The sequence below is a fragment of the Pan paniscus genome, chromosome 1 (genome assembly GCF_029289425.2).
Source record: "Pan paniscus chromosome 1, NHGRI_mPanPan1-v2.0_pri, whole genome shotgun sequence".
Taxonomy (NCBI): domain Eukaryota; kingdom Metazoa; phylum Chordata; class Mammalia; order Primates; family Hominidae; genus Pan; species Pan paniscus.
The window spans coordinates 16247715-16259111 of NC_073249.2; the positions used below are offsets into that span (position 1 = coordinate 16247715).

Consider the following 11397-nt stretch of genomic DNA (forward strand, 5'->3'; position numbering starts at 1 on the left):
ACTCATACATATTGAAATTTCTTACACACAATGGATATTTCTCATTATCGGAATTTGTGTTTTCATAGATCCCAGCACTATGAACTAATACTGTGTCCCTTTATAAAGGGTTTCTAACACTTCCAGTTTACTTGGTTGTTTTCATTGCCAGTATCAAAAATGGTGTGTTTATACTCCCCAGTTTTGTTGCCTAATTATTTTAATTAATATTCTTTTCATTTTTTTCTTTAGTATAAAGACAAAACACTAGTTCCTTCTCCTTTCTTCATTCCCATAAAATATGTATGATGGGAGAAAAATTTCTGCTCCAGAAAAGAAATCCATGACCCTGACTGGGTGAGAATCCTATATTAGTCCATTTTCACACTGCTATAACTACCTGAGACTGGATAATTTATAAACAAAAGAGGTGTAATTGACTCACAGTTCCGCATTGTTGGGGAGGCCTCAGGAAACTTACAATCATGGTGGAAGGCAGAAGGGAAGCAAGGATATTCTTCACGTGGCGGCGGGAGAGAGAGAGTGCAGGGGAAACTGCCACTTTTGAAACCATTGGATCTCATGAGAACTCCCTCACTACTGGGAGAACAGCATGGGGGAAACCACCCCCATGATCCAATCACCTCCCTTCAGGTCCCTCCCTCCACACATGGGGATTACAATTCGAGATGAGATTTGGGTGGGGACACAGAGCCAAACCATATCAAATCCCCTGCCAGGAACTTTTTCTACATGGAATGTACATGTCTGCATTTGGCAATCAGAATACAAAATGTTGGGAGAAGTCTGTATTTCTTTATTTTTTAATTAAAAAACAGATTTATGCTCTGATCTGGTCAGCATATGATCTCTTATATAATCTTGCATCTAGACACTAAACACCTGTGCAAACTCTCCTCCCAGGATTTGGTCTACTCTGTCTGAGCAGGGTAAGTAAAAAATTCTTTGTATTGACCCAGTCAGTTCCTAAAACCAGAATCTTCACTTGGAATTTCATTTGAAGTATTTCACTTGACTTTTGAACATTTAAGTAGAGAGGAATGCATGTGACGGGAAAACAGCTAAAAAGAAAAGTACCATGTTCTCTGCTCCCGCACAACACAGTGGCCACGAGAGTCCCCAGCACAGGAACTGAGGGTAAGTTCCAAGAGGAAGGAATTGGGGAAGAAGGAGGTGGGAGGAGGAAACACGGCATAGGAAGAAAAGGAGAACTTGGTGGGTTCCAAGAAGCACAACCCCCTGCTGAAACAGACCATAAGATACCACCAGCCCTCTGAGATTAGAGGATATCCTCAGAGGCTATAGCTAAAATCTTCAGCAGCCTTTGGGCAACCACCACTACATACTTCAGCTGAGCTCTGAATGTCAAGGAGCAGAGAGGCAAAGATCTATGAAGACAGCGTGCTCACCAAAAAAAATGGCAAGTGCCAAGGGCCTCAGCCTGGCATATGTGGGAAGTCTGATTGAACCAGTGTGGCTGAAGAATGGCAAGATGAGGTCAGAGGTTAGTAAGGCCAGATATCACAGGGCTACAGGGCCTTCTAGGCCACTGGAAGGACTTCGGACTTTATTCTTGGTGCCATGGAAACCTCTGGATAGTTTATAGTTGGTTTTTGAGACAGGTCTGTATCATTTAATTTTCACAAATCAAAGTAGTAAGTCTGTAATAGATTAAATGACACTCACATTCCTTAACATGGTCCACAGTGCCCTGCATCTCATGGCCCCCCACCTCACCAAACTTACCTTCTTCACCTGCTCCTGCTCCGGGGCTCTGAGGTCTGAATGTATCTGTTCCTGCCATTTAGAATATTCTCCCCAGACCTCCCCACCCTGACACATACAAATACCCCAATACTAACTCTCTCTCCCCAATGCCCTCTCACCTGTTCCTTTCTGTTTAAATGTCATCTTCCCAGAAGTCTTTCCTGGTCCCTTGGTCTAAAGTCAGTTCTTCCTGTCCCTCCCTTTCATAGCACCCTGTTCTTTTCTTTCACAGCATTAATGACAATGACAAGTATAAATTTACTTAGTGTCTACCTTTCCCACTAGACTAACAGTTTTGAAAGAGTAGAAACATGTCTGTTTTGTTCATGACTGTATATGCAGTACTTGATAAATATCTGATAAATAGATACATAAAACTACATAATCAATAAAACAAAAGCTGGTTCTTTGAAAAGATCATCTAAATTGACAAACTTTTAGACTGACCAAGGAAAAAAGAGAAGATTTAAATAACTAAAATAAAGAAAGAAGTGACAATACCACCAATCTTACAAAATAAAAAGCATTATGGGTGAATCTATGAACAACTATATGCCAATAACTTAGATACTTCAGATGAAATGGACAAATTACTAAAAGGTACAAATTACCACAACTGATTCAACAAGAAATACAAAATCAACAGACCTATAAGAAGAGATTTAATTGGTAATTTAGAAGCTTCTCACCAAGAAAAACCTAGCCCACATGGCTTCTCTAGTGAATTCTATCAATCATTCAAAGAAAAATTAATACGAATCATTCACAAACTCTTCCAAAAATTAGAAAAGAAGGAAACACTTCCTAACTCTATTAGACCAGTATTAACCTGATACCAAAACTAAACAACAATATCCCAAGGAAAGAAAGCTACAGACCATATCTTTTGTGAATAAAGATGCAGAAATCCTCAACAAAATACGCCTGAGTAAACTCTATACAAATAAGACACAGTTAACATCATACATAATGGTGAAAGACTAAATACTTTCTTTCTAAGATTAGGAATAAGATAAGGATGTCTACTCTCACCACTTTTATTCAATGTTGGACTGGAGGTTCTAGCCAAGGTAATTAGGCAAGCGAATGAAATAAAAGGCATTCAAAGTAGAAAGAAAGAAGCCGTAAGATGTCAATAAAGTTTTTTTCTTTTTTAAAAAAGGTAATATAATAATATAATACGTTAACTGCTTACAGTACTTGGTAGGCATTCAATAACAACTGGCTATTATGTTCATATAATGACATTTTCTCTCCCTAAATGTTTGTTGTGCTGTGAAACCAGGTTAAGACATGACTGTGAGAAGACAGAGGAAAGACTTATCTTTGGGAATGTTGGTACCTGGGCATCAAGAGCCTTTCCAAAATAAAATATTTATATGTACTGAATTTATAGGAATTTATCTGTAGCTCAGAGTGATAGCAAATTATGTTGTTTATCCTTATTAAGACTCAATCTTTTCAACTGTAAAATGCAAAACTGGGGCCTTTAAGAGCAAAAGGCATTCTGTTTCCATGGCTAGCAATTCCCACAATACACTAAGAGCAGATGGGTTCAAAAAGCAGAAATCATGTACTCACATTCCTCAAGACGGGTAGTGCCAACTGCTCAAAAGAAGTCAGGTCGACCACATACTGCCCAACTCGGCATTCACGTTTTCCAGGTGGAGGCTCTAACCTGAAGGAAAAGACATTATGTTCTTTGTTGAAAAACTCCTGTATTGATTTCTGGTTTTTAGCTGCTCCACTGAGCCTCTGGCATTCCACATATGCTAAATCATCCTTAAAAATGACCAACACAAAATGCGGTGGTCTGTAAAGCTGATCAGGTTTTCTCTGCTTTGAACAGAGCTACCCTGTTCAAAGTGTCCACACCTCCAACAATGGGCCTTGCAGTTATGGCAGGGCTATCTCTTAAGGTCCAAGCAGCTACTGCATCAACAGTCTTTGAAAAGTGGCACCGGAAACAGGACTAAGAATTATAAAGTGAGAGGAGTTTACGACTTGGTGAACAAGTTTTAAGTAAAATATCACTTTCTTATACTTTTTTCATGTGATGGTTTCATTCTGTTTTCTTTCTCTGAGAAATCCCTAAAGGCCTAAGATTCTTGAGGATAGATGACAACATTTGGCTCAACCCTGTGCCCAGGGAGACACTCTCAACCTAAAGGGAAAGCAGATGGGCATCCAAGGACCCAACAGAGTATCTGCTTTTGGTGAATTTAGCTCTTGTTGAAAAGCTCCCAAAGCACAGATGGAAGGGGAGCTTAGATAATAAAACACCACAGAAATGAAATATCAGTACCCAACTCTCGATAAAGGCCCCCGGGTGCCGGACAACGTGACGACATCGAATCCTATTCTTCTCCCTCCCTGTCTGACTTCTTCGGTATAAAATCCATCAACAGGCACACCAGAGGATTTTAAAACCTCACTGGCTTTATGGATCAATGTTGTTTTTCCAACTCCTAAAATAAAAAAAAAAAAAAAAGAAGAAAAGCCCATTAGGAAACATTCCCTTACTAGAGCACACACAGCACTTGTGGACTCTGAGGCAGCAATTATGGTGGGTAGAGAAATGGGCTGTAAATGGATTTATGAATATGAACTTCAATTTAATTTTGATTGCTCCAGGTGCTAAAAATGCTTAATTTCAAGTAGAAACAAGCATAATAAAAACATGAATGATATCTTGAGGTTTATTTTTAAATTGTGAAACATTGTTAATTTTGTCACATACACAATCCCAGAATCAACTGAGAGGTTCCTGATGATATTCTCCCATGCCATTTGCATCCTGTGAAATGGTTTACAGTTCCCATTTTTCTGCCCAGGAAGTAACACTGGTCACACTTGAGTCACGGGCTGGGAATTTAAGATTTCAGCTTTCAAGAGATTACAAACGGACCTACACTTAACAGTGGGAAAATCACTTTGTTCCTCCTTTGACTTACATTGTTGTAACTCCTGAAAATGTGTCTCTTAAATATCATTAGCATCCCTGTTAATGGTCACTTTCAAACTGTTTCATAACAGCAAGCCTATCAGGTTAGCAACTCCTTCCAACATCATCTTCTCCAGTGTCTCTAAGCATTTCTTCACCTTTATCCCCCACACCTTCCCCAGTTTGAACCTATGTACCTCTGCCCCCTCAGCCTCCCCACCTTGATCCTTCCTGTCCATCCAGCCTGGTCAGCTGACTACTCTGATGAACTCACTGGTTTGTAAGCACCAACAGGTGCTACCTAATATAGTAATACTAATCACTGACATCATGGAGTCAGACACTGTTCTAGCACACTTTGGAAGCATTTTCTTGGTTAAGTCCTCACAACCATCCTCTGAGGCAATTACCATCCTTATGCATATTTTACAGATGAAGAAACTGAGGTACATGGTGGTTAGGTATTTTACCCAAGGCTATACCCCTCATAAGGTCCATACCTTTCAACAGGGGACTTTACCTGTCACCATGACTTTTTAAAATATGAGCCTTGTTCCCAATATGGATTTAAGTAAGTGGCATCATGACTACCCAACAATGGAAAGAGAGAGAAAACTCCTAGCATGTCTGCAAGTGAGCTATTTTGAGATACTACAGAGTTGCAAATCATGCTATTTCTAAGACTACCCACTCTTTTAAGCCTCCTTGACATAAAATATGATCCATTATTCTTATTTAATGTATCTATCTTCACACTTCACATTAAAATAATGGCACCTGGCTTTCTGGAACATGAACAGCAACACAAGAGGATTCTGGCTACAGTAAGCCACAGTGAGCATGCAGCTGGTAGAACTGTGTAGAACATAAAATGATGACATTCTAATCCAGCCCTGGCCCTCAGTAACAACTGCTTTAGGAAAGTCACTAAAGAATCTGTTTCATGCAAGTAATGGCATTGCCGAATGTGTAAGCTGCTACTTCTTTTCTGAAGGGCAATTTCAATGCGCCTGCCATAGCACCCTGTAGTTCATGACTAGGAATTCATCCTCAGGAAACGTCAACAATACAAATGTGTGAAACAGGACATTCACTGCAACATTCTTTATAATAGCAAAACACTGAAAACAACCTAAATGTTGATTGTAAGGGAATGTTAACTCATGGCACCATGTATATAATAGCACATAAATACACAGAAATACCATGCAACCATTAAAAAATATACTGCTTATGTGTATTTATTAGCATGGAAAATAGACCACAATGTATGAAAATAATACATGAAAAAAGCAGGTTAATAGCAGAAACCATTCCATTATGTTTTTTTTAAAGAATGGTCAAGTACGTATGTGTCTACAGAAAAAAAAAATGTCAAGAAGAATACAGAACAAAGATTTACAATGTTGATTTCTGATGTTCAAATTCCCTGTGATTGTCACTTTCTTCCTTAAACTTTTCTTGTTTTTTTTAATTCTTATACTGAAATTCGGGTCTTACTCTTATCCTAACAAAAAATGCCGTTTATATTTTGAAAAAGATAAAATGGAGCAACGGTAACTATTCCTGTTCACAAAGGGTATACTGTGGGGACTGTATGTTGTGTAGAACATAGCAGAGCAATAAATAGGAAGCATTTGGGCAAAGTCCCTTTTGGCTTCTTCAGCTCTAGGAATCTTCTTTCAGTTAATTTTTTCTTCATTAGTTAAGCTGCTACCCCAATGCTGTCTGGATAAGAAATGACCTCTGCTTCAGGAGACCTCGAGATGATAGCTGTATACCAGGCATAAACAGATCAGAAAGCTCTGGAATTATTTTGGTTCTGGTTCTCCCCTAAGCAGATCCTCAGATAAAGATTCAAGTGCAGGTAGTTTAACCTGGGCAGTGACAACATGATGGACTGGCAGGGAAGAAATTCAGAAAGGGAAGGGAAGGACACCAGCATGAGGTGCACTATCAAGCAAGTTCCACTGGTGGCAGCTGGAGCTTCAACCCCCTGGGGAATCCTAAGGGACAAGTCAGGGCAAGTGGCTCAGTTATCCTGTCTGAGGAGTGAGAAAGTAGGGAATTTATCAACTAACTTTCACCAATCACAGGTTGAAGGCTAATCCCAGGGCACAGGAATTCCCTGGCTCTTCTGGCCTGCTCTGCTTGCAGGCCAAGTGGGCTCCAGGGACCAGAGAAAGCCCTCCAAGATGAGTCATGGGTACAGACAGTTGGAAATCGGAAAAAATGCTAAGTGCCAGGGGCACTAAGAGGATATGCAACAAAAAGTGACCTCTTTGAGAGAAGACTTTACCTGACGGTCTGAACATATTGAGAAAACAGAAAGAAACTAGGCAAATAAAAACACCAGACAATAACTCCTAATGGGGAAAAAAGTTATGTGTAAAAGGAAAAAAAAAAAAAAATTAGAGGGCATGGTGGTGCATGCCTGTAGTACTAGCTACTAGGGAGGCTGAGGTGGGAAGATGGTTTGAGCCTGGAAGGTGGAGGTTGCAGTGAGCCAAGATTGTGCCACTGCACTCCAACCTGGGCAACAGAGAGAGGCCCTGTCTCAATAAGAAGAGGGAAAAAAAAGATGGGTAAGGTGGCTCACACTTATAATCCCAGTATTTTGGGAGGCCCAGATGGGAGGATCACTTGAGGCTAGGAGTTGGAGATCAGCCTGGGCAACATAACAAGAGACAGGTCTCTACAAAAAAAAAAAAAAATACCCGGGTGTGGTGGCATGCGCTTGTAGATCCAGCTATTCAGGAGGTTGAAGTGGGAGGATCACTTAAGCCCAGGAGTTTGAGAACGCAGTGAGCTATAACTGTTTCACTGCACTCCAGCCTGGGTGACAAAGCAAGATCCTGTCTCTAAAATAAATAAATAAATGGAAAAGAAATCATAGATTACTATGTGGCTCTGTTGTGATTGTCTTTACATGGCCATAATACTGTAAACATTGACTAATGAAAATTACACTGTAACTACATTAAGAAGAGAAAGAGAAAAGACAAAGGTGTGTGGGTTTGAGGACAGGTTTAAGAGAGCTACACTGTAGAATTATTTGAGTCTTTCAACTACGTGTAGATAAGACTTTGATAAAGCAGAAACAAGAACCACCATCAATACAATCACGGTAACAGGACACCTCCATTATAAAACACACAGTTGTCTTGGGGTCAGCCTGCTGAGTATCAAACTGCATTCCAAGTTTCAAATAAAGGATTGACAAACCAACTTTCAGAAAACAGTTCTTTGCAATACTTAGGAGTGACTTTAGATAGCAGGCATTTCTCAAACCACCCTCCTCCTCCTCACCCCCTGCTCCCCAACTCCCCCATCCAATGCCTGACAAAATCCCAAAGTCTGCAATATTAGCTGTAGCCTTAACATAATCATTAACAACTTAACATACTAAACAACTAAACATAATCATTAAAATAAAGTGAAAGAGAATTCTAGATCCAGGGTTACAGCCTTTGATATCTGAACCCACACTAAACTTCAAAATTAGATTTGCCTTGCAAAGGAGCTGAAGAAATCACTTTCTCCACTCTTAGCCCATCTATCTTTTTTTAGCCTATCTGATGCAGCCTACCTGTCCTTTTTAGTAATGCTTGATACATGGGTAGCGCCTTGATTTCAAAGCACCTCCTCCTACACCTCTCATCTGACCTCAACGCTATCCTGCTTCTCAGATGAGAACTCCACAGGCCACAGGGTTGAGGGATCTGACAGACATCAGGAGGGGACAGCGACAGGAACAAGCAAGAGTGTCTGAGAAGGGCTCCTGTAGGTACCAAAGCTTCTCCACCTGTGGCCTCAGCTGTGGAGGGAATTCGTGGGGATGGAGATGGGGATGGGGGTGGGGGGATGAACTTAGATGGGAAAGAAAGGTTACAACTTCAGTTTCGCTCTCCTCCAACTAAAATTTACCATTTTTTTTGCACGATCAATGTAGCAAAGACCCACAGTAAGGAAGTACCTGTGACTATCAACAGAAATTAGACATCTCCACTTCACATCGCGGTTGCGGCAGATCTCTTGAAATACCATTTGTGCAGACCACAACGTCAACACTACAGTAGGAGTTACCGCTGCCGCTGGCCCCTGCGGTTTCAGCCCTTCATCAAGAAGCCAGTCTAGGACCCCCTCACAAGTGTGTTCTAATCCTTTAGGCCCTGTGTCTTTTAAATCACGTTTTCCGGGAAGGAGTACAAACTCTTCAGACTACCAAGCCCGCCATTTAATTGGGAACTTCAGAGGCCGGAGCCCTGGAGCCGGAGACCCTCCCCGACAGCACAAGGTCGCCCGCAGCCCGCGCGCCCCCACCCCCTCGACCTCTTGGAGGTGGGGATCCCCTCAGGGTTACCTGGGGGCCCCGTTAGGAACACGTGCCGGGCCATGCTGGTGGGCGGGGGTAGGGGTTGCGGTCAGGGGAGCAGTCCAGGTTGGGGTCGCAATTCAGGTCAGGTCCGGACCAGGGTCGCGACTCAGGACCCGCCCACCGCGTGTCGCAGGCCCCGCCCCCAAGCGGTGCTTCGACCGGAAGCACCGCCCTCAAGACCACGCATGCGCCTTCTCCCGAGTACCCGGTCCGCGCCTGCGCATTCAGCCCTCGGCATTTGCGCCTGTGCTGCGGCAGTTCCTATAGGCGGAGCGGGTTGTACGGTCTCTTAAGTTTCATTCTGGGTTCAGGGCTTTTGTGGGGTATTTGCAGAGATAAGTGCGTGAGAACGTCAGTTATTAAACTATTGCTGCTTCAAGTCAGCGCCATCACCCAAGTTCTGCCCCTTGACTCCGGACCTAGGAGCTGAAATTGCCCAAGGCTGCCGGGACAGCCCTTTTGTAGAAGGTTTGTGACCTGGAAGCATTCCTCAAAGGGGGATGCCATGTTAATGACTCCAACTTTGTTCTCAAACATTCCTGCAGAATAGAATCAGCTGGGGAGTTTTAAACTTGCTCTGATGCCTGGGTTTCACCTGCAGTAATGGGGAGTGTCAGAAGACAAAATTACAAGTTTAGTTTAAAGATCTAATTGGCTTATATTTAGGATCTAGAATCGAGAAATAGATCATTCCATAAAGCAAATAGAGTGTTCCAGTGAGTTGTGCAGAGGAGGTTGGCTTTATGGGCAAAAAAAGGCTGAAGAACAAAACAAAGAGTGGGTATTTCAAAGTTACTTTCCTTATAGGGTTAAAACAGATTGGACTTCGTTATTGTACTGACTCAGGTTAACTAGAATCTCCTGTTTTTTGGGAAAACGGGCCTGTTTCAAAGTTCAGTTTGGTTACATGGCACTTGGCACAAGTGACTCCATTCTGGTTTGGTCTAGTCTGCTAGGACCTAGTGCAGGAGGTTAGTCCAAAACAATGGCCTCCCATAAATCTTGTTTAACATGAGTAATTGGTCTTGAGCGAGTCTTGAGCACCTGTATTCTTTTTTCTTGTTTCTAAACTCCAGGAAGTTCCTGAAGTGCGCTAGGGTTGAGAACCACTGGTGTAGGCAGACTTCCCGTCCTCAGCCATTCATAGGACGCCCAGTTTTCCCTCTTTACTTTCACACCAAAGTGTATAAAGATCTCCTCTTGCAAAGAATTAAATAGCTTCTCCGTCTCACTTTACCACTGCAAGTGTTCCGGCCAACGAATGACGTGGCAGTGGCCTTGGGCCACATTTACCTGTAAACTCTTTCAGTCTAACATGTGTACAGCTTAATTTGTAGTCAGTCGTTCCCCATCCTGGCTGAGAAAGCAGTTCAGTGAGTGCTCAACTTAATTGGTTTCTGCCCACACATGGACCTCTTGGTTTCCCTTTAGCCTGAGACATATGCCAGTCCAATGATTATCTAAAAAAACAAAGTCGGATTTGTAAAATATAGCTGTCATCACCATCATTTCTGCAACATTTGTAATGCTCTATTATTATAACAGTATACTATTTATTATCCCAACTGTTAATGTAGGGCCTTCCACCTTGATTTATTTTGCAGTCCATATATGTTGAATACAATGAAAAGTTGATATAGTAAAGTAAATTCATAGGAGGAGCTTCCAAAAAAAAGGAAAAAAGTATATGTATCTCTTGTATCAAAAGTACTCGTTTTAAATGTTAATCAGGTAGCATTTTCCATCACTGAAAAGCAGTTTGGATTTGCAAGGCTCACCGGAAGTTGGGTTCTTTTGTTTTGTTGCTGTGCCTGGAATTCTGGCATCAGTTTAAGTAGCTCAAAGATACATGGAATTCAGATATGGTGAATCAACGTCTCACAAAACAGAAAAAAAGACTCCATAGTTGAATGTACTTTATCCATGGAAAATGAATTATTTGGATGGTAGTTCCACGGATATCTTCTTGTTAGAAAATTCATTGATTTGATGCTTAATTTCTACAGTTTCCTGTATGTGTTATTAGGTAACAATAACAAAAAATTAAATAGCTTATATCTCTTAGAGATTAACAACAAAAGAAGATGGCATAAATTGAAACAAATTTTAAAATAAATGGGATCTTAAAGTACTGTACCATACTGAATCCAACTTTTGCTTCCTATCTAATCAACATCCAATGGACGGATGTTTGTGTCCCCCCAAAATTCATATTGTTGAAATCCTAACCCACAAGGTGAAGGTATTAAAGTGTGGGGCCTTAAAGAAGCAATTAGGTAATCAGGTCACGAGAGTGGAGTCCTCATGA

General features: G+C 41.4%; 1 protein-coding gene across 2 annotated transcripts in view; it reads right to left on the reverse strand.

Moving 5' to 3' along the window:
* Nucleotides 1-9273, reverse strand: part of NTPCR (nucleoside-triphosphatase, cancer-related) — a 28202-nt gene extending 18929 nt beyond the window's left edge. The window contains exons 1-3 of one of the 2 annotated variants that reach the window (XM_003824483.4): nucleotides 9075-9273; nucleotides 4073-4235; nucleotides 3349-3445 (exon numbers count right to left, since the gene is read on the reverse strand). In XM_003824483.4, the coding sequence (XP_003824531.2) occupies nucleotides 3349-3445; nucleotides 4073-4235; nucleotides 9075-9108 (294 nt within the window). In that variant the 5' untranslated portion in view covers nucleotides 9109-9273. The remainder of the gene's footprint in view (nucleotides 1-3348; nucleotides 3446-4072; nucleotides 4236-9074) is intronic. The other variant, XM_057300139.2, reaches the window with a different exon arrangement.
* Between the last annotated feature and the right edge of the window lie 2124 nt (nucleotides 9274-11397).